Genomic DNA, 23,607 nt, shown 5'->3' on the forward strand with positions numbered 1-23,607 from the left:
GAATCTGGTGGGAGATGGCACAGTATCGATAATGAGACAACTGGCGTGTACTCGTGTCGGAGGCCAAGACTCATTTTGGGTCGCTGCGCCAAGTACTTAATTTGATGCATTTTAACCATAGCTTTGCCTCTACGTTTTTTTTTCGTTTTTTTTTTGTAAAATATAAGAGCGAAAACAGGTTTCATACAAATTTTTAAATGCTCCTATCTCTTATAATAATTAAAAATTCGAAAAAATCAAACGTAGGGGCATATTTTCATATTTCAAATCCAGAGAGGAAAATGAGGACTACGTTTATATGAAAAGGCGATTTCGCACGGGTCCTCCACTTTCGTCTTAAGCAAGTTATACTATCCGACTAAACCACGAAAGACAATAGATTTTAATCTCTACTATCCACCTGGTAGACCTTTTTCAAAAACAAAGAAACAATGGAGCTACTTCGCCCGGCCCTCTAATCGCTTCATGTATTTTGTAAACACGGCACAAACGTGGCAGTTAACACGAGAGAGCCCAAAGAACTAGAAGGCTAGTCAATAGCTAAAAATGTTTTCGAATAAGTTGATCTTCATTTTACAAGTTCTACATGTTTGTTGCGGCAACTGGGTAAGTGTAAGTACTTAACACACTAAAAAGAAATCACGCTCCGATTTAGCATTTTCTTCATTACTATTTCAAACATTTCAGTGTAATAATCAAATACAGGTTCGAATTTGTCTTTGCCTATCCTGACAGGGAGTTGAGAATAGGATCAGCCTGTAGTTTAGATACTTATATAGGTATAATAATCAGAAATAAGAATATGCTCGTAGAGAATACTTTGCTTCATAACTCTTATATGCTGTCACTCCTTTATAATTTAAAAACATATACTTTACTCCCTATCAAAGGCACAAAACAATATATATCTTATTAGTTATACGTTGTAGTGTAGGTTTCAAAATTATCTAGTGAGCTATCAGTACCCCTAGTGTAAATTTGAACGACATAACGTGACGCACGCGTTTGCGTTAAGTCTCATTTTGTATAGGATTTTGAGTCTCCAAAACGTCCCGCTTGGCGCGCTCTTTCTAAATCCAATACAAAATGAGACTAAACGCAAACGCGTACGTCACGTTTCGAAATCGAATTTATTTACACTAGGGGTACTGAGAGGGTAATAATAGATGGAACGAGGAAAAAAATTAAACTTTATATTAAACCGGTCAAGTGCGAGTTCATAATTATTACAAACGGATTTTAACCAGATTAAGTGTACCTATTGTACCTTCCTACTTGTATTCAGCGCCATCAATCCGAAAATCGACTTAATAATTAGCGATTTTGTAATCTCATAGAAATTTCAAGAAAAATAAACACAAGCAATTTCCTTATTTTTTTTTTTCATGCGTCTTCTTCCCAAGGGGGGAACCCCTTCCTGACTGAGGAACTTGGGGATTTTCCATAGTGAATAAAAAGTGAATAAAAAAACGTTCAATGCCTCTGGTTTAGCCTTGCTCATAAATAACTATTCAGAAATTCAAACCGATAACGTAAATATGAGTTCCCGGGAAAGGTATTTGAGATGTGACAGACAGACAAAATCGCACCATAAGATTTTTCGTTGTTGTCGATTCAAAACTGCAAAAAAAAACAACTAAAAGAACATTATTTTTATAGGCCTCCGAGTGGATGTCGCAAGTGCAAGATGAATTTGGATCAGTGTAAGTAACACTTACAACTTAAGATCGTTACTGTATACATAAATGTCTCAAGTAAGTCAACTTGTATTTTTCAGCAAGTCAGTTGGTATCATTGTACACCCAGCCGTAACATATATTGCCACTTTATGTACGAATTCAATAATAAAGTTTCTGATTCCGTGGGAGATGGGACGGGTGTCGGTGTGGGACGCTACATGCGTGGATACACTAGCCACGTCCCATCTTCATGGCACTTCCGTCTCACCGGGTGCAGCGGCGGATGCGGCTGAGCGAAAAAAAAGAGCTAAGTACAGCCGCATCGGCCAAGAATATAGTTTTACCCCTTTTGGTGTGGGAACACTTGGCCCGTGGGGTCCCGGTGCCCTGAATTTTTTTTGGGGCTTTGTCAAAGAGGCTTGTGGATGCGACTGGGGACCGTAGGGCTGGCAGCTTCGCACAGCGCATTAGTATTGCAATCCAGCGGGGTAATGCTGCCAGCATCTACGGCACCTTGCCGAGGGGTGAATTTTTATTTTAGTTTAGGTTTTGGGTTTTTTTTTCTAATTATTATTAATTTCGATGGTTATAATTTAGTTATGTTTATAAGTTTTGATACAATATTTATGTTATTTGGTTTACTTGAAATATAAAAAATTATATTATTATTATATTATTTTAATTTAATATACCGGGTGTGGCCTATAACGGGAGCAATGATAGTAGTTTATGTGACTGTGCTACATAATGAAAGGCATTAAAATACGGGTGTGGGTTTATGAAACGAATGAAATGAGTTTCAAAAAAGGATCACACGAGTAAACAAAACATACACCATGATAAACAAAACGTCAAATAAAGACTTTTTCACGAATGTCTTCTTGTTTGTTTTTGCTGTAATGCACACAGCGTACAGCACGTAAATCCATTTCTCGTGATTAGTGATATTATTTTCTCTGCATTTTGTACTTTAGTTTGATTCTGTTTGTTTGTTGATTTGTAAATTGTGTATTTCTGCAGCATTCAAATGAACGTTTTATCTATCTTTCCATGTCACGCATCCGTAGTTTTTTTTTATTCGGAGACAAACTAGGGTGGGAGTCGACTGCCATATCGTTCGATATCAAGTAACATGCGAAATGCGTCAAAATTGTTTGCAACTGACACTTCATTTCGAATAAAACGCCATCTCGACTGATATTAGAATAGAGCTCAAATCAAATTCCTTTATTTCTCAGAGATGTTCTAAATTTGAATATAATTAAAATATCGGCTATCGATAACGTAAAGTGAAAATAACGATTCAACTACAAATTAAGGTTTGTTAATATACTCGTAGGCTATTAGTTTATCGGCTTGAACATATTAAGTCATGATATGGAAGTAGATAATAGTACATTACGATACAAGTGCGAAAAATAGGAAATTCGAAACGAGTGGCGATAAATTAAAACACGACCGAAGGGAGTGTTTTAAATCGACACGAGTTGCGAATTACCTATTCGCACATGTATCGTACAACGTTTTACAGTACATATGGCCCTTTAAATGTTCGACACAGTAACATAATATGCTACTTCTCGCACTAGTGCTATAAAGTAGCCCCATATGTACTGTAAAATATTTTTCGACTTTACCAAGTGATCAATTCTACACAATATAAATAAAAATATATACCGAGAATAAATCAATCCAAAATAGTACTATTTTATAGCAATAGTTAGATATTTATTTTAAACTGGCTAGCGACCTGAATTGTTGGACTTAAAGACATTTTCTCCGCATTATTTTAAGATTTTTATGGTCGTTTATAGTTTACAGTTTTCCAAATATAAAGAAACATTAGTTATATCGATTAAGAGTCCAAAACGTGACAAATTTAGCCACAAAAGCAGAAAATAATAGCTCATATTGCAACTTGTACTTTTCTCATATGCAGAAATTGTAAAAAACTTTTTGGTACAGTACAGGCCTTAAGTGTGAATAAAGTTCATTACCAGTACGGTCACTTATTGGGTCATTGTCCATTACTGGGTACTTAACACAGATTAAACTTTTAAAATGAACATCCTTTACAGTAAAGATATTAACGCTCGAATGAATTACGACGCGGACCTGAAACAGTATGAAGATCAAGAGCTACAAATTCCCAACCAAGATCTCCCAAAAACGCTGACAAGGGCCAATGAGAGTAACGAAGCTTCCGAACTGGGTAGTTACGTGTCTGCGCCCACGCTTCAGGCAAAGTTGGAGGCCGCGCTGCACCTCGCGAAGGAACTTGCTACGAAACTTCGAGAGAAAATAGCTTTGTTGAGTGAACGGGAAGCTACGCTGAAAGATACTATTGCTAAAGGAAGGTGAGGAATTCTTATTAGAAACCTCGAAATTTAGACAGGTTATCTAGTTTAATATGATAATGCTTAATTACTGATTTAGGTACTCACTACACTCGTGGAAATCCTTTTCACTTCATGGTGCGTAGCGAACATGCCAATCGTGTACTCTCCGTAGCGAAAGAAACGCAACTGTAACTGTCGCACTAATAATATGGAAGAGTAACACGAAGCGTTTTGCTGTCGTAGCGCAAGCGATTGTCACCTTGGCTAGGCACCCAGTTCACTTCATACCTTTGTCACAGTGACAATCAATATGAAAGCTGCTTATTACCTTAGTTAACTTAGTAATACTATTGCAGAAAAATATTGAGAATTTATCAGGTACGGTTGAGGATATTGATTCTTTAGCAATTTGCAGTTTAAGTCAATATGGTTGTACATAGGTACTTATGCTAAGAGATGTCCAATGTAATGTGAACCGTAGTGATAGTGCTTCAGGTATCAAAATGAAAGTCGAATCTCATTTTATTTGTCACTGTGACAAGGTACCAAGTAGCACAGAAATCAAAGTAGGTACTTGACCGTAGATATCTCCGATAAAAACGTCTAGAAAAGTTAAAGCGTGCATAAAAGGGTCGAACTTTCAGGAAAATGCGTTTTATACGCACTTCAAATTTAAGTGAACCTATTCCCCTTACGGTACATTGTTTCTTTCACAGGTCAGGTGTATCGGTGGTGACAGTCCATACGCTATCACGAGCGCCGCGCTCATACCTCGTCCGAGACGGCGCCTGGGCGAGCTGCCAGGGGCTGCTTCAGCTTTCGTACGGGACTGCGGGCCCCACGTGCGTCGGTGTTGAGGTACTGTCCAGTCTGTAGTGACACGACATACGCCGACGCTCATACCTCGACGGCAGCGAGTGGGTGAGCTGTCAGGGGCTGCTTCAGCTCTCGAACGGGACCACAGGTCCCACGTGCGTCGGTGTTGAGGTACTGTCACTGTCTGTATTAACACGACATACGCTGTCACTCATACCTCGACGGCGGCATGTGGGCGAGCTGCCAGGGGCTGCTTTAGCTCTCGAACGGGACCACAGGTCCCACGTGCGTCGGTGTTGAGGTACTGACACAGTCTGTATTAACACGACATACGCTGTCACTCATACCTCGACGGCGGCATGTGGGCGAGCTGCCAGGGGCTGCTTTAGCTCTCGAACGGGACCACAGATCCAACGTGCGTCGGTGTTGAGGTACTATCACAGTCTGTATTGACACTACATACGCTGTCGCTCATACCTCGACGGCGGCATGTGGGCGAGCTGCCAGGGGCTGCTTCAGCTCTCGTACGGGGAGCCGGCGATGCTAAATGTGTAGAAATATAAAACTATTCAAGAACCATACAGGATACAGGGCTTAAACTGTTTACCTTCTTGCCAAATTTCACCTAAATCGATTCAGTTGTTTAGCCGTGAAAAAGTGACAAAGAGACAGAGAGTTACTTACTTTCACGTTTAATAATATTGGCACAGATAAGAACCAAAAATACTTATTATCAGACCACCTTGGCTTGAAGGTAACTTGTTTCAAACAAAACAAAAAATCAAACCGGACCACGGGTATCGGAGTAATCGGTGAACATACTCGATTTAAAAAAATCTTCATCATAATCATCAAAAAAATCATCAGGTCCACTCCATCAAATTGGTAGTTTTCGAGGGAAAATGCTTGAGTAGCTCAAAATACACCCAAATCACCAAACAAGTGCCTTTAAAAATTCCCTCAATTCCGCATGGATCCTTTCATCAGATCAGAACCAAATTAATATGGTACCGCCTTGAAGCAATAACTCCTTTCAAACAAGAAATGAATTACTCAATCGGACTACGGGTGTCGGAGTAATCGGTGAATATACATAATAACCGGCCAAGAGCATGTCGGGCCACGCTCAGTGTAGGGTTCCGTAGTTACTCTTCCGTCACAATAAGCTAAACTGGAGCTTAAAGTATAGTAAATTGTTAACCAAGGGATGAAACGGTACCTTTCACCCGAGTTAAACAAATAGGCAAATTTGCATAATCAGTACCTAATTAAAGTAAGTCTTTTTACTATGAAGGGTAAACTTTTTGCGATAACTCAAAAACAGCTAAACTGATCATGTCTGTTATAGTTTTCATTTAATGTCTTTCTTAAGCTCTACTTCCACGATTTTTTTCATATTTTTTGGACCTATGGTTCAAAAGTTAGAGGGGGGGGGGACACATTATTTTTTTTCTTTCGGAGCAATTATCTCCGAATATATTCACTTTATCAAAAAATGTTTCTTGAAAACCCCTATTAATTTTGAAAGACCTTTCCAACGATACCCCATACTCTAGGGTTAAAGCGAAAAAAAAAATTCACCCCCACTTTACGTGTAGGGTACCCTATAAAAAATAAAATTTTTAGATTTTATTGTACGACTTTGTCGGCTTTATTGATTTATATATCCATGCCAAATTTCAGCTTTCTAGCACTAACGACCACGGAGCAAAGCCTCGGACAGACAGACAGACAGACAGACAGACGGACATGGCGAAACTATAAGGGTTCCGTTTTATGCCATTTGGCTACGGAACCCTAAAAATGTAAACACAACTGAATATTCCTACTTCTTAAAATTGAAGTCGGTTAAAAAAGACATCAACAAGAGTTTGAATTTGAATCAACAGGCCTGCACTTCGTTTACACGGGACTTATTTTTGTAATAGGTACATAATAGTATGTTAGATATTTACATTTAGTTTTATAATTTAGATTGACTTGTAGAAAAAAAGAAAAATATAATAGTGACATAATTAGCTATAAAAACGCACGGTCACGCACACGCACCTACTCTTTTCCTCGTATATTACGTTAAAGGTCATGTGCTACCTTATATCTTATATTGACATCATCACTGGTTGTCCTATCATTAAATTAAATGACATTCAATGTTCGAACGTACTGTCTGCTATTTTAGACATTAACCTGTTGTTATAAAGCTGTTATTACCTCCTCAACCCATCTTTATGAAGTCTAATATAGCTATTCATTATGATTGAGTTTTTCGTAATAATGTAGCATGATGTTGAATTGAATTAATAGATTCAACCCATTTGCATAGATAGGTAGTTAACCTAACAACTTAACACTCAAATTGTGTGGCCTCACATCAAAAGTAGCTTAGTCCTCAAAATGTCTTACACTGATATGATATTTTCACCACACTAATTGGTAAAGGCCCTATTGATTGTGCAAAAGAATGTTGCATTTTTTATTACGTTTATTTCGATTTGATTTGGTGTGAGTTTTCGGCATTTCATGGTTCGTATTTTCTTCGCGTTGGTGTGGTGAAAAAATGTATGTTTCACTTGGAGGCAAAGTTTATTTAACCCTCGTGCCTTGAAACCCTCGCAACGCTCAAGATTCCACTTCTCGAACCACTAGCTGCGCGTGGTTATATTTTGGAATCTTTCGTTTGTTCGGATCAGGGATCGGAAACCGGTATTTATTGTATGGGAACGAAAACGGTATTTTTTCGTTCTTTGTTAATTATTTCATTTCTAATTGGGCAATCTAATAATACGAAGTCGTTATCTAAAAACACAACCGAGTCCTATATTTGGAGTATAAAATAAACCGAAATAAGTATATGTTTATTTCAGAGTTTTTCCAAAAAACCGGTTCCGATCCCTGGTTCGGATATCAATACGTACGTACGTACGAGTGGTTAAACAACAAAACCAAATAACTATTATTACGCTCTTGTCATTAAATGAAATTATGTTACCATTTTGCACGGACTTATCTTAATTAATTATCTTAATCCGTGTTGATACACGAAATATATCAACACAACGTTAATGACGTAAGTATATCTTTCGCATTCCTCACTGACTAGTTGTGTTTTATTAATAAAAGATAAGGAGTCCGAATGTTTCAAGACACCTTAATTCCAGTAAGGTCACCTTCAGAAGGAAGGTCAGGAACTGTCGCCCCCAGTATTTCCGAACCTTTTCCGGACGGTTTGCCTCCTCCTCGTGCAGGTTTACGTAGTTAGTGTAAGTAGTTACCGGTCCGTAATAATAATATTTATCAAAAAATTGATCTTGATGACCCTTATTCGTTTTGACAGACTTATATCCAGCGACATCTCACCCACCATCCGACAACTATAGGGTTGAAGCGAAAAAAATCATCACCCCTTTAGTGTTTTCGTTTTACGACTTATTTTAGCACTAACGATCACGGAGCAAAGCCGCGGACGTTCATAACTATTCCAAATTTCAAATTGATAACTAAGTGGTTCTCGAGATATTTAGCAATGTGACTAGTACGGTCGCCAAGCCGCTCCGAGGCCAGATTTAATTGACTCAGCTCGGCCTTACCCACAACCGGTATCAATGTGTTCGGACAGTTCTCCTGATCACCGTACATGCGGTAGTAAAGCGGAAAAATGGTGGAGGGGATAGTAATGACGTCACAAAGATGGCGGCCGGACCTATTCTTTTTGGCGGTGTATCTCGAAAACCACTTAACCGATTTTAATCATCGAGGTGTCAAATAATAGCTTATATTATGGAGATTATTTCCTTTTCTACAAACATTTACGTGAAACCTATAGGAAAAAAATAATCACAAAAAACAGTTTTTTTATAAAATTATTATTTTTTATTTTGTAAAAATCTCCGTAAATATTAGCATTTCGCAAATTTTGTTTAATATAAAACATATTGCTTCATTATCAAGGAATATAATGAGCCTTAAAACATACAGATCGAGTAATAAACAATGAAGCTACACTCATTTATTTGCGCATGGGTAACGATAACTGGCTTTTACCGGTCGAAACTGTGGTGACTGTTACGATACGTATTGAATGGAATTTATAGAGTATCGGTTTTAATTACTGAAATTATAATTAAAATTATAAAAACCAGACACAATAATGTTACCTTACTTCGACGTTTAGTCTCTTTTTTCGTCTTAATCATAGGTAGGTACATATTTCTTTTTACTTAAAAATTTTATACAGGGTGAACTTTTAACCACCAGTCATACTCTGCGCAGCGACTTTATAGGTCATACTTAACAACTTTTACTATGGGACCAATTCCGAAATCGCGAAAAAAATTTTGACTGTCCCATATAAAGGTGCGACCAACTTTACCAGACCAACACTTTTCCAAACTGAGCTACAGCTGTCCGATGAAGTTAAGTACTTAGGACTAACTCTCGACAATAAACTCAATTGGAACAACCACATCAACAAACGGATAGACAAGGCGGGAGTTGTCTTCTGGCAGTGCAGAAGGATGATTGGTAAGAGGTGGGGACTCAACCCGAAAATTACCCTCTGGCTCTATAAGACGATAATCCGCCCCTTACTCTGTTACGGTGCTCTGGTTTGGTGGCCAAGAACAAACCTAGGCAACATACGAGACAAACTACAAAGACTTCAAAGGCTCGCATGCGCGGCCACCACTGGCTGCACGAGGTCTACCCCGACTGCAGCCATGGAGGTCATGCTAAACCTTCCACCGCTGCACCTACACATACAGCAAGAGGCCAGTCTCTCAGCGGTAAGGTTGCGAACCCTCAAGATATGGTCTAACATCACAGGAGCTCTTCACACAAAATGCCTGGAAAAGGTGTATGACGAATTTCCAGTGCTTAGGTCAGGCACGGACCGGATTCACAAACAAGCTATCTTCGATAAAAGGTACAAAATACAGTTATATGAGGACGACAATCATGAAGGACTCAATCCCCGGGAGCTGAGAATCTTCACTGATGGGTCCAAAACAGACAGCGGATCGGGCTCTGGAACCTTCTCAGAAGACCTGAACATGTCGATCACCACTCCGCTAGGAGCCCATAACTCGGTATTCCAAGCTGAGTGCATGGGCATCATAAACGCAGCGGCTGCCATCACTGCAAGGAAGGTAGTAGGATCCTCCATCCGCATACTCTCCGACAGTAGAGCAGTCTTAATGGCTCTAAATAGCCATTTAGTTACATCCAAACTTATACACGAATGCCACGAACGACTAATGGAGGTATGTCATAATAACAAGATCACCCTACAATGGTTCAAGGGACACAGTGGATCCCGAGGTAACGATGCTGCGGACGAGCTTGCCAGGCAAGGATCGAATGCGGGGGCGATTGGTCCGGAACCGATTCTTCCGATACCATTTAGCAAGGTACGCTCAATGCTGCTGGCACGTACAGGGAAACTACACACAGAACACTGGCTGAACCAGACTGGATGCAGACAGGCAAAAGAAGCCATGCCTGGCATCAACGGAAAACTCACAAGGGCGCTCCTGCAACTAGGGAAGGTCCGACTGAGTATGGTAACCAGTGTCATAACAGGTCATGGACTATTTAACAAACATCTTTTCACAACAGGTGTCACAGACAGTCCCCTGTGCCGAGGTTGCATGGAGACAGAAGAAACAGTCTCTCACGTGGTGCTAGAATGCAGCGGAGTGACTCCATACAGGGCTAAACATCTCGGATCTCCGAGAGACCTCCCCGAGGTCCTACTCAACATCAAAGGTTTGATAGGATTCCTCGAGGAGCTGGGCTGGCAGGACTAGCCCACCCCCAACATATCACGCAAAATAGGCGCAAGTCGTCGAGTTGCGGAAAAATCGCCCGAATACAATACAATACAATACAATACAAGGTGCGACCAGACCGCAGCTTAAAAAACGGTCACGATACGGAATCGCAGTGACGCGTCGTATGCGTACCGTTTTTGACGCATGCTCCCCACACCGCTGTTTAAAAAACGGTGACGGTACGGAATCGCAGTGACGTGCTTCACGCGAATCTTTTTTGTTTGCAAAACAGTTGCGTCTTTTACGTCACCGGTACGGTGTCTGCCATAAGATTTCCGTGTAATATTTTTTGAGATTTTTACGCAGTTCAATTTACGGTGCGTCAGCTTATTTTAAGCAGCGGTGTGGCGAGCATGCGTCATGGACCCGGGTACGTCCTTAAACTACGTCCAAAAGAGAGGTATGGGCATTGTGAATGTCATCTCGCTTTGTGTGGTAGGGCACAGCCAGTGGGTGTCTAACCAGATCCAAATTTTCTTGCGTGATTCGGCATTGGTCCCATAATAAAAGTTGTTCAGTATGACCTGTAAAGTCACTGCGCAGAGTATGGCTGGTGGTTAAAATTTCATCTTATACCTATATTCGACACAAGTAGTAAGTACTTACAGACCAACTATGATACACATTTTGCCTGTATAGTGATACATAGTGAATAAATTAATACCTGATTTAAAAAATAAAACAAAAATAACAAATAGCATGTTATTTAATTCAGTAATCACTAATCAGTCTTAAACAATGAACATCATACTTTTAGATTAGACAACAAAATGTATATTTATACTGTGTTTCGACTTGAAAGATTTTACTGCTTTAAAACATAAGACAAACCTACCAACCAAATGTATAAAAAAAAATGTTTTTTGTGATTATTATTTTCCTATAGGTTTCACGTAAATGTTTGTAAAAAGGAAATAATCTCCATAATATAAGCTATTAGTTGACACCTCGACGAATACAATCGGTTAAGTGGTTTTCGAGATACACCGCCAAAAAGAATAGGTCCGGACGCCATCTTTGTGACGTCATTACTATCCCCTCCCACCATTTTTCCGCTTTACTACCGCATGTACGGTGATCAGGAGAAACGCCCGAACACATTGATACCGGTTGTGGGTAAGGCCGAGCTGAGTCAATTAAATCTGGCCTCGGAGCGGCTTGGGGACTACTAATAGTAAAAGTTGTTCAGTATGACCTATAAAGTCGCTGCGCAGAGTATGACTGGTGGTTAAAAGTTCACCCTGTATAAAATTTTCAAGTAAAAAGAAATATGTACCTACCTATGATTAAGACGAAAAAAGAGACTAAACGTCGAAGTAAGGTAACATTATTGTGTCTGGTTTTTATAATTGTCATTATAATTTCAGTAATTAAAACCGATACTCTATAAATTCCATTCAATACGTATCGTAACAGTCACCACAGTTTCGACCGGTAAAAGCCAGTTATCGTTACCCATGCGCAAATAAATGAGTGTAGCTTCATTGTTTATTACTCGATCTGTATGTTTTAAGGCTCATTATATTCCTTGATAATGAAGCAATATGTTTTATATTAAACAAAATTTGCGAAATGCTAATATTTACGGAGATTTTTACAAAATAAAAAATAATAATTTTATAAAAAAACTGTTTTTTGTGATTATTTTTTTTCCTATAGGTTTCACGTAAATGTTTGTAGAAAAGGAAATAATCTCCATAATATAAGCTATTATTTGACACCTCGATGATTAAAATCGGTTAAGTGGTTTTCGAGATACACCGCCAAAAAGAATAGGTCCGGCCGCCATCTTTGTGACGTCATTACTATCCCCTCCACCATTTTTCCGCTTTACTACCGCATGTACGGTGATCAGGAGAACTGTCCGAACACATTGATACCGGTTGTGGGTAAGGCCGAGCCGAGTCAATTAAATCGTGTTTCTAGAGGGCTTTTGAGATTTGGCGACCGTACTAGACAGACAGACAGAGAGACGGACATGGTGAAACTATAAGGGTACCTAAGTTGACCACGGAACCCTAAAAAGGAAATATAGGTGACAGCAGGGTATGAATGTCATCCATTGGGAATTGTAGCATATCGAAAACTAGAACATTTGCCTTAATTGGTTGAACTAGGTGAAGTTTATCGTCATGATTGTACGGATTCTCAATCAAAACACTTATTGTTTAAAACTACAATTGTCTTTATTAATCCCTTTTTTTGCATACATTCAGATTTAACTAGCTGTTTAACATTGTTTCCATTTTCGATGCATATCAATATCTAGCTGTCAAAAGTGACAGCTCTCAATCAGTGACGTTCCATCACTGATGGACTCTTGGACTCTACAATCTCTTTCTTTCTTAATAAAACAAAAGAATTCTTAAATAAGTAATAACACACTTAAGATACAAAGACATAATATAACTTTGGATGTGGTTACAACATAATAACCAAAAGAATTGGAACATTTTAACTAACCAAGCAAGTATGTTCAATCATATACAAGAAAAGCAATATGACACAAATTGATAGAAATTAACATATAGTTTAAATACCCTTGGCATCATTGAGATATTACATTTCAATACATGCTGAGTTTATCAGCACGTCCTACGGGTGATCATAAATGTAATGTTTATTTGTTCATACACTCTAAGATGAGACTAAGGACAAAATCTCGATATTTAACAGGTGCATGTCTCTGTCGCTTTACTAGCATTAGAGTCAGTAGTATAAGTGTCTGTATCATTTGTCATGTCTGGTAAGCCTTTATTCTTTTTATCTGGTATAGTCTCAGTCACATCCGGTAGATCCTCTTTCTTCTTATCTATTTTTCTTTCTGTAGACTCTGACAATGTCTCGTCTATGCCAAATCTGCTCAGGTCTCTATTATTTATAGGTTTAAATTGGGAAGAGTTCCTTCTGACTATTTTCCCCTCCGGTGATTGAGCTGCTACAGAATTTCCACTTTTCCATACAACTGTGTGCTCACTTGGAGAAAATGTGGTACTTAATTTGTTTTCCTTTCTTTGCTTGACCAAGACTTTATCTCCAGGCTGAATTTCAGATTCTTTTGCTTGCCTTCTTTTGTCAGCATACTGTTTGAATTGATCTTTTTTTAATCTGTCCGTGTCACGCATTGCTTCATCTCCAAGGCTATTATTTTGTTCTATTTCTGGTAATTTAGTTCTTATGCTCCTTCCTCGAAATACATTTCCAGGAGGAAGTCCAGTGGTACTGTGTGGAGCTGATCGGTAAGCAGATAGATAAATGAGCAGCTCTCTTTTCCAGTTTTGTTTAAGTCCCTGTGCAATTCTCAGTCTTCTCAAGATATTTTTATTCTGTCTTTCAATTTCTCCGTTGGCTTGGGGCCACAACGGGGTAGTATGTCTTAGCCGAATCCCGTTGATGTCAAGGAATTCCTTGAACCTTTGGTCTATGAAAGCAGGTCCATTATCACAGATTATTTCATCCATTATTCCTTCCCGATATATATTTTTTTCTAAAGTCTGTATTGTTACTTCGGCTGTTTGTTGTTTTAATATTTCCACTTCCAAGTATCTACTGTAGTAATCCACAATGCATAGAAGGTAATGTCCGGAGGGCAGTGGCCCAAGATAGTCAATTCCAACTAGTTGCCACACTTTAGTAGGTAATTCTGTGGGCATTATAGGTTCTGGGCCAGCCCCTCGTCCTACCAAGCGGCAGCCTTCACATGTGTCACACCAGTATTCTATATCACTGTCCATTCCTTTCCACCATACCTTGCACCGCAGTTTAGCTTTCATAGAATTAGTAGCAAGATGTCCTTCATGCCCTATTTCCAGTATTGACGGTATCAATTGTTTGGGTATGACTAGTCTAGTACCTCTGAGAATAACGTCATCTATTGTACATAGCTCTTGCTTTATTAGTTCATATGATCTCAGCTCTTTGGTCCAAACATCTCTTTCTATGGCATCTTTTAGCCGTGTCAACTCTTCATCTTGTAAAGTGGCCTCTCTTACCTTTTCTATAGTGACAGCTTTTATGGAAGTTTCAGCTAATGCCAGTACCAGCTTATCTTCTTCATCTTCTGTACTTGGTAGTGGAAACTTGCTGTTGGTGTTAATCAGTCTTGAAGGTGCATCTGCAATATTGCTCTTCCCAGGCTTATATATGACTTTGAATGTAAATGGTTGAAGTCTTAACACCCAACGCTGTATACGGGCACTTGGCTTTGAATTTGCAGAATAAATTATCTCCAAAGGCTTATGATCTGATAAAATTTTGAAGTCTTTACCTATCAGATACATGTATAAGCTTTCACAAGCCCATACGATGGCGAGGGCTTCCTTTTCGGTTTGTGAATATCTTTGTTCAGTTGGAGATAGAGCTTTGCTTATATATTTTATTATATTATATTATTAATCGGTTGTTTCTCAGTTTCTATTCTCTGATTTTGAATTAGTACTGCAGCAATGCCTATTGGACTAGCATCGGTCACTAAAATTGTTTCTGCATCTTTGTCATAAAAACCCAGCGCAGGAGCCGATGATATAAGTGTTTTCAGTTTTGTAAAAGCATTTTCATGTTCTATGTTCCAAGTAAAGTCAGAGTCCTTTTTGGTAAGTTCTCGTAATGGTCCAGTAATTGTGCTAAAGTTGGGAATAAATCTAGCAGAGAAGTTGACAAGCCCCAAAAAGCTCCTTACTTCTGCTTTATTTTGCGGTTCTCTGAAATCCTGTACAACTTGTTGATTGGTCACAGTAGGTCTTACTCCTTCAGCAGAAATGTGATGTCCTAAGAAGTTGATTTCGGTGACACCAAATGAGCATTTTTTTTTTATTCAAAGTTAAACCACTGTCACTAAGCCGTCTAAGTACATGATGGAGTCGGGCATCATGTTCTTCTCTTGTTCGCCCACCTACACGAATATCATCTTGGCTATTGGCAACACCCTCTATATCCTGTAAGAGATGTGCAATTACTCTTTGAAACATTTCGGATGCACATCTAATTCCAAAAAATAGACGCTTGTATCTAAACAGGCCAAGACTGCAGCTAAAGACTGTTATCTTTTTAGAGTCCTCATCAGGCTCCAGCTGATGGTATCCTGATTTGAGGTCAAGTGTTGAAAAGTACTTACATCCATTTAAATCTGCTAATAGTTCTTCAAATGTTGGTAATGGAACACGTTCCCTCATTACTGCTTCATTAGCCTTTCTCATATCAATAACAAGTCTATATTGACCTGCTTCTTTTTTCTTTACTATGTGTGAAGGGGAAACGCAGGGGGTAGGTCCAGTTACTGGTTCTATAATGTCATTTTCTACTAACTCTCTAATCAAGTCTTTCTCTATGTCCCTTATGTGAAAAGGTTGTCTTCTAATAGTTTGAGCTACTAATTTAACATTATGATCAATAGGAATTGACAATTTGAAATCTTTAAGCTTCCCTATGCCCCTGAAAATATTAGGATATTGATTCAAAACACCATACCCTTTTAGAATATTATTAATGCAATTTACTTCGGGTCCTACTCTCAACAATCCTAGTTGGGTTGAGGTCGTTTTACTCAACAGAGAAGGCCCGCATCCATTAAAAACAAGAATTTCTGCATCTACTTTAATTTTACTGTCAGGAGAGTACAATACTGTTTTAAAAAATCCTAGTCTTCGGACCTCTTGGCCGCCATATGCATAATATTTTTCAGCTGTTTTATCAAAAAGTTGGCAATCCAACCCTGATCTCAGGAACTTCTTGAACATATGTTTATCTATAGTATTTATTGGCGCACCTGAGTCTACAATAAAAGGGGAACTTACATGACCGCCAACTACAATCTCGAACTTATTGTCCTTAGAACTTATCACTGTAAACACTGAATTTACACTTTTTGTTACAGTTTTATTATCACTTTCATCGTCTGATTCGTCTGAATCCTCTGAACATGATTCTATTACATATTTAACCATCTTCTTCTTTTTCTTTATATCTTTTTTTATTTTTGTTTTGCAGCACTTGGCAAAATGGCCTTTTAATCCGCATTTGTTGCATATCTCATTTGCTGCATTGCACTCCGCACTTTTAGCAAAATGCCCTCTCCGGCCACACCGGTAGCACTCCACATTGCTGATCCTGTTAACACTATCTTGTTCTTTATCTTTTTCTTCTTTCTTTAAATTTTGGTTACTAACCATCTTTTCCATTTCATAGAGTCTTGATATTTCCATGATTTTATTGATCGTCAGCTCCTTTCCTTTCTTTAAAAACTTGAGCTTTAGGTTTATATCACTACATTTCTCAATAACTTGATCTTTTATTGCGTCCTCTTTTTCCGGAAAATCGCAAAATGTGGCTTGTTTTCTTAATTTCACTATAAATTGCTCCATTGTTTCTTCTTCTTCCTTTTGAATATTACGAAACTTCTGTCGTTCATAATTAATATTTACGTCTGGTTCAAAATATGAGTCTAGTCTTTTTATACATTTTTCGTAGTCTGTACTGCCGTCGACCTGCTCGTCTTTTATGCTTTCATATATTTCTTGGACCTCTGTCCCTGCTTGATGCAGTAACCTCGCTACTTTCTGTTTGTCGTTTAATCCGACCTGGCTCTCAATGTAATACTGAAAATTCCTCTTCCACAAACGCCATCTTTCTGGAAGTGTGCTGGCTTCTTCATACGGGTCAAATTTCGGTCCCGAGGACCCTGCAGCATAATCTTGAAACATATTTTTTTTTATCGCGTGTCTTCGAAATGCGTGCGATGATTTCGTATCCACTTTAATCACCGACACGTTGCAACATCCTTGTCGCCAAAATAGCTGTACGGATTCTCAATCAAAACACTTATTGTTTAAAACTACAATTGTCTTTATTAATCCCTTTTTTTGCATACATTCAGATTTAACTAGCTGTTTAACATTGTTTCCATTTTCGATGCATATCAATATCTAGCTGTCAAAAGTGACAGCTCTCAATCAGTGACGTTCCATCACTGATGGACTCTACAATGATGATGAAAAAATAATCATAATAAAAATATCATGATATAGCAAGACCACATACAGAAAGTAAGCAATAAACTATCCAGATTTTCATATGCCTTATTAGAATTAAAAAAAAACAACAAACTTAAAAACTGCCACTTCCACCTATTATGCCTACGCCCATTCCATACTCTTTTTGGGGTAATAGCACGAATGCCAATAACTTATTTATTCTACAAAAAAAAATGAATTTTAGCGAACATAAAACCAAGGGAAAGTTGTCGGCCACATTTTAAAAACCTGGAAATATTAACACTTACCTCCTTATATATTTTTGAAGTTTGCACTTTTTTCAAATTACACAGCTCTTTCTTCCTACAAGCAAAAGACCGACATGCAAAACCATTAAATCTCCGCCAAAATACCTTTCCTTGCCCACTTCTACCTTAAAAATATTTCACTCCGGACCACACATGATGTGCATAAAAATCTTTAATAAACTTCCACAGTCAATAAAAGAAATAGAAAATTCAAAATTATTCAATAAAGCACTTAATATACATCTAAAAGACAAATCTTTGTATACGCTGCAGGAGTTTTTTGATAATGAAACGTTAAATTAATACCTATGCTAAGAGTAGGTAACTTAGCTCTTAAGTACTGCCTGTGATCTCAAATAATTGTCTGTAAATCTTTGTACTAGTTTGTTATTTAGTTATAAGACTGCTGCGCCCTTGCAGGGTACATATTATGTAATTTTGTGTACTTACCTAATATGATTGCAATAAATGCTTTGTCTTGTCTTGTCTTGTACCTATGAACTGCTGTAAAAAGTAATGAAATAAACGTATTTGTATTTGTACAAAACTTGGTGAATAGAGTTCCCTATTCTCTACAATATAAATAAAGTATGTAAGAATTTAAGTCTTGGAGACCCTTATTTACATCTCTAAGGGTCACCAGGCTGTATCTCATGAACCGTGATAGTTAGACAGTTGAAATTTTCTCAGATGATGTATTTCTGAGTCCGAGTCGCAATTATCAATTTTTTTTTTTAGATATATTTTAGCTCTTTTACAGCTATACAGAATTTTAATAGTATTTGTCTGTTGTTTGTATTTAATATTACAGTATTTTTTGGTTTAATTCGACATTTAGGGACTGGCATCCCTAATTAAGTATCTAATGTTTCATTGATTCCATATTTGTAGGTAATTGTATTTTTGCCTAGTTGCTGAATAAATGTTTCAATTGGAATTTTGAAGTTTGAATTACAAGGGGCAAAGTTGTTGTTTAACCGCTCGTGCTAATATTGATACCCGAGCAAACGAAAGATTCCAAAATTGAATCACACGTGAGCGTTGCAAGGGTTTCAAGGCACGAGGGTTAAACAAACTTTGCCTCCGAGTGAAACACAATATTTTTCACCACACCAACGCGAGAAAACTAGGTACTTACTATGAAATACCAAAAAAAAACAAATTAAATCAAATCCAAATAAACGTAATAAAAAAAATATCATTCATAATCATCATTTAAAAGTCGATTGTACTAGCTAACATAAGGAAACAACTCAAAATTTGCATCTAATTACTTTATTCCCACATGTGGATAAAATGCAACTTAACTTAGTTTGTAAGCCTTATTGTATACTTTTATTATGTACCTATGTTTAAACTTATTGAAGAAATGTCTTTATTATTATTATTGTCTGTCTTTACTTTATCTCGAGACCATGGGGCCCTGGACATTTGGAAGGCGTGCGTGGGGCCGAAGCCAACACGTAGAGGCCCCTTGTTATAGACAATTTACTAAATGTGATGTGACACCAACCGAATGAATGAATGAGTGAATTTATTGCGTATTTGGAAATTCAGGTTATAAAGTAGCAGTTACAATTGCAGAAAATGATTCACACCGAACCCTACCTTTACAGGTGTACACGCTATTACATCTAGTTCTAGAATTATATTAAATACAAAATAAAAATTACAAAATGTCAAGTAATATAAATAATATTCAATTATTAAATGGTTAATGGTAGGTCCAAGTAATCATTAAGGCTGTAAAAGCACTTATTTATAAGCCACATCTTAACAGTATTTTTAAATCTGTTACTATTGAGATTCTTAAAACTATCTGGCAATTTATTAAATATGTCAATACTCATCATAAAACAATTATTACATGTCAGTTTTAGTCCGACGATGCACCCAAGGATAAGCCCCGGTTAGTGTAGGGCTATTGTAAAAAAAGCGGCCAAGTGCGAGTCGGACTCGCCCATGAAGGGTTCCGTACCATTTTAAACGTATTAAAAAAACCTACTTACTAGATCTCGTTCAAACCAATTTTCGGTGGAAGTTTGCATGGTAATGTATATCATATATTTTTTTTAGATTATTCATTCTGTTATTTTAGAAGTTACAGGGGGGGGGGGGGGACACATTTTTTCACTTTGGAAGTGTCTCTCGCGCAAACTATTCAGTTTAGAAAAAGATGATATTAGGAACCTAAATATCATTTTTGAAGACCTATCTATAGATACCCCACACGTATGGGTTTGATATTTTTTTTATTTTTATTTTATGACGTATTAAAAAAAACTACCTACTAGATCTCGTTCTAACCAATTTTCGGTGGAAGTTTGCATGGTAATGTATATCATATATTTTTTTAGATTTTTCATTCTGTTATTTTAGAAGTTACGGGGGGGGGGGGGCACATTTTACCACTTTGGAAGTGTCTCTCGCGCAAACTATTCAGTTTAGAAAAAAAGATTTTTTGAGTTTCAATTCTAAGTATGGGGAACCTCCAAAATTTATTGTTTTTTCTATTTTTGTGTAAAAATCTTAATGCGGTTCATAGAATACATCTACTTACCAAGTTTGAACAGTATAGCTCTTATAGTTTCGGAAAAAAGTGGCTGTGACATAATCGGACAGACAGACGGACATGACGAATCTATAAGGGTTCCGTTTTTTGCCATTGGGCTACGGAACCCTAAAAAAGGACAAAAAGAAACAGGGCTATTGGGTAGAAATACTAGTGGACTGGTAACCGGGACTACGGAGAAGACTATGGCACCTGCCCTGATCATATGTTAAAAACATGAAAAAAGTGGGCAGGTGGTGACTCGCCAACTCACAATATGGGTCCCCGAAAACGGCTATTTACAGCCACTGTTCCCAACTCGCGTCTTATGCATATTTCACTTCCAGCCTGCGAGCATATTAGCTCTGACACCCCACTGTAGACGGCCGGTAAAGACAAGCCAGAGGTGAGAGTCCTGTGGCCCCTGCTCAGTGTTCACTCCAGCCGGCCAATCAAGGCAAGCAGGAGAGAGGGGCTTGACAGACTCTCGGGGGTATGGGATGGGACCCAAGCGACGTCACTTCCCATTCAGCTCGCCACAAGCTGCCCTGCCTTTCTTATTATTATTAGCTTTCTCATTTGTTTTTGAACAATCAAGAGGGCCTTTACCAGTTGGCAGTTGGTGTGGTGAAAAATGATTATTTTTTGTACCAAGTTGAGATTTCGTGTGTATTCCGACCAGAATAAGGAGCTCTTAAAACTTACCTACCAAATTTTATCAAAATCCGTTTAAAAATTAAATCGCCAACACAATAAGAATCGGCCCTTATAATTATATGAACAATTGTTATTTGTTTTACAAGGGGGCAAAGTTGTTTTTTAACCGCTGCTCGTGCTAATATTGATAAATCAAACGAAAGATTCCAAATTGAGCCACGAGCGTAGCGGTTCGACAAGTAATTTAACCACGAATATAGTGAATGGTTTGAAAAGTGGAATCTTGAGCGTTGCGAAGGTTTCATGGCACGAGGTTTAAACAATTTTTGTCTCTGAGTATAACACAAAAAATTTCACCACACCAACGCGAGGGAAATAGTCGCCCTCATTTAAAAGTCAATTCTACCAAACAACAACTCAAATTTGCACCAAATTATTTTACCCCACATATGGATAAAATGCAACTTTTTTATATGTTTTTGAAGTACAAAAAGAGACTTTACCAGCTGGTGTGATGAAAAATTAATTATTTCATTGAAATTCCCTCAGACCCCGACCAAGCCAGACCCGTGCGTGTTCAACTCAGTCACCAAGTACGAGACGATTCCGATACGACGACGATCGGAGTACGCGGAGGACGACTTTCTTTGCCTGAAGAGCAGCTTCAACACCACGCTGGATCGATACCTGAGCGTGCCTAGGACGGTTATCAACGACACTTGCAAAAATGGTAATAAGTCTACTGAAACCTATCAAACGTGTGTATGGCTGCCGTTCCACTTGAAGACGCGTGTTGACTCGTATTGTCATGTAATTAAAGGTTAGATTTGACAAATCCGCGCGTCATCGAGGATGACACGATCACACGAACTATAGTTGTAAAGCATATAAAGCCAGCACGACCACATATATATGATCATTTTCAAGAGGGCGCTGTTATTCTCATGTATAGGATGACAGTTCAGTTTAGTATGAAAAAATTAGTTCCAGTCAAATTCCGCAACATGGCTCGTGATCATATATATTACTGGCAGGGTTGAGCAGTATTTCAATTACATGTATTTGAAACGCCAAAAAATAAGTTCGTTAATTACGTCGTAAAAAAATGTATAATAAATATTATTAAGGCATTTAAAAAAAAACTATTATGCCTTATGCCTGCCATACGTATATTCCATATATTCCTAGCTAATACATACTTATAGGAAATACCTAAGTTTTATGGAAGGAAATTCGTTCTTCAATTCATAAAAACCTGTAAAGAATATCGGCACATAAGTTTAAAAAAAATCGTAAAATGAGGGCGCTGTTATTCTCATGTATAGGATGATAGGTACTGGCAGGGTTGGGCAGCTATCTAAGTATAAGGGACCTGCAAATATTGTGTGTATCTCATTGTCAATTCACAGGTGTAGTGCGAAGCCTGGAAGACAACGTTGTAGAATGCGGAGTCCGGGTACTCTCCGAGTACGTGTACTACCCCGGTGCCGCGGCGCGCGTGCCCCGCGAGTACTGCGACTCCGACCCGCCGGGCGCCTGCCACCTGCTCGCCGCCTGGCATCTCTCTAACACCACCATTGAGAACTTTGAGTTTCTAAAAGACGACCCTGCGTTTAAAGCCTACTTTATTAAGAATCAATGAACATGAATAAATTTTTGTATTGCCAGATACTTATAGTTAGACCAAGATAAGTCTGCAGCGATTTTATAGCCCAGACTTTGGTAGTGTTAATTTCAATGTCAAACTTCTATAAATTTATGACGTATAAATAACACTTGCACAGTCTATGCAATCAAAATCGCTGCAGTTATCTTAGACTAACTCTATTTTGTTTATTTGCCCACATCATGCTAACGTTGTTTTTCTCTCTAAATGATAATATTTAAATATAAAGGTACTTAACTACTTAGTTTGGATGAAGGTAACAATGATATTATAACCATACATAGGTCATACCATATTTATTTCTATACCTACGAAGAGATCTGTTATTTTTGACTAATTTTCGCATTCCATTCATTCTCTTTCGGTTTGCTTGTTAGCACCTACACATTTCTCGCTTGCCCAAGTATGACTTAAGGCAACTTGTACAGTTTGTCACGTCACAAGGCTAAGCGCTTCAATTTTGAAACGCCCATTAACCTATCTTGAGTTAAAATATAATTGGGAGGTAAAGCAAGACCGGTGGTTGTGTTGTAATTTTATGAAGATCATTGAGGGCTTCATTTTTCTAGCAGTGGACGTTACATTCCACTGTCATGATGACAACGCAGTTTTTGTTTCGCTGGTATTGAATTATTTAGGTATCAAGTTATAGGTATAATGCTAAATATTCATGCAAACACGTTTTATTGCCTTTATTATAATGAGTTAAACTAGTTGAAGACAGTCATTTGAGTAGCGCCACGCCACGTAGCACTATTTGACAACTAAATATAATTTAAACTAATTTTACTGTTA

General features: G+C 38.0%; 1 protein-coding gene across 2 annotated transcripts; it reads left to right on the forward strand.

Annotated features, from left to right (window-relative positions):
• Positions 1-448: 448 nt before the first annotated feature.
• LOC133528760 (uncharacterized) lies at positions 449-22,815 on the forward strand. 2 transcript variants are annotated; one of them, XM_061866219.1, is made up of 6 exons: positions 449-606; positions 1,660-1,703; positions 3,758-4,036; positions 4,735-4,876; positions 21,696-21,876; positions 22,556-22,815. In XM_061866219.1, the coding sequence occupies exons 1-6, from the start codon at positions 547-549 to the stop codon at positions 22,786-22,788; spliced, it is 939 nt and encodes a 312-aa protein (XP_061722203.1). In that variant the 5' UTR covers positions 449-546; the 3' UTR covers positions 22,789-22,815. The 2 variants fall into 2 exon arrangements, with proteins under 2 accessions (XP_061722203.1, XP_061722202.1); XM_061866218.1 differs by having other exon boundaries at positions 473-612.
• Positions 22,816-23,607: the final 792 nt, after the last annotated feature.

Source organism: Cydia pomonella, chromosome 20 (genome assembly GCF_033807575.1).
Source record: "Cydia pomonella isolate Wapato2018A chromosome 20, ilCydPomo1, whole genome shotgun sequence".
Classification (NCBI taxonomy): domain Eukaryota; kingdom Metazoa; phylum Arthropoda; class Insecta; order Lepidoptera; family Tortricidae; genus Cydia; species Cydia pomonella.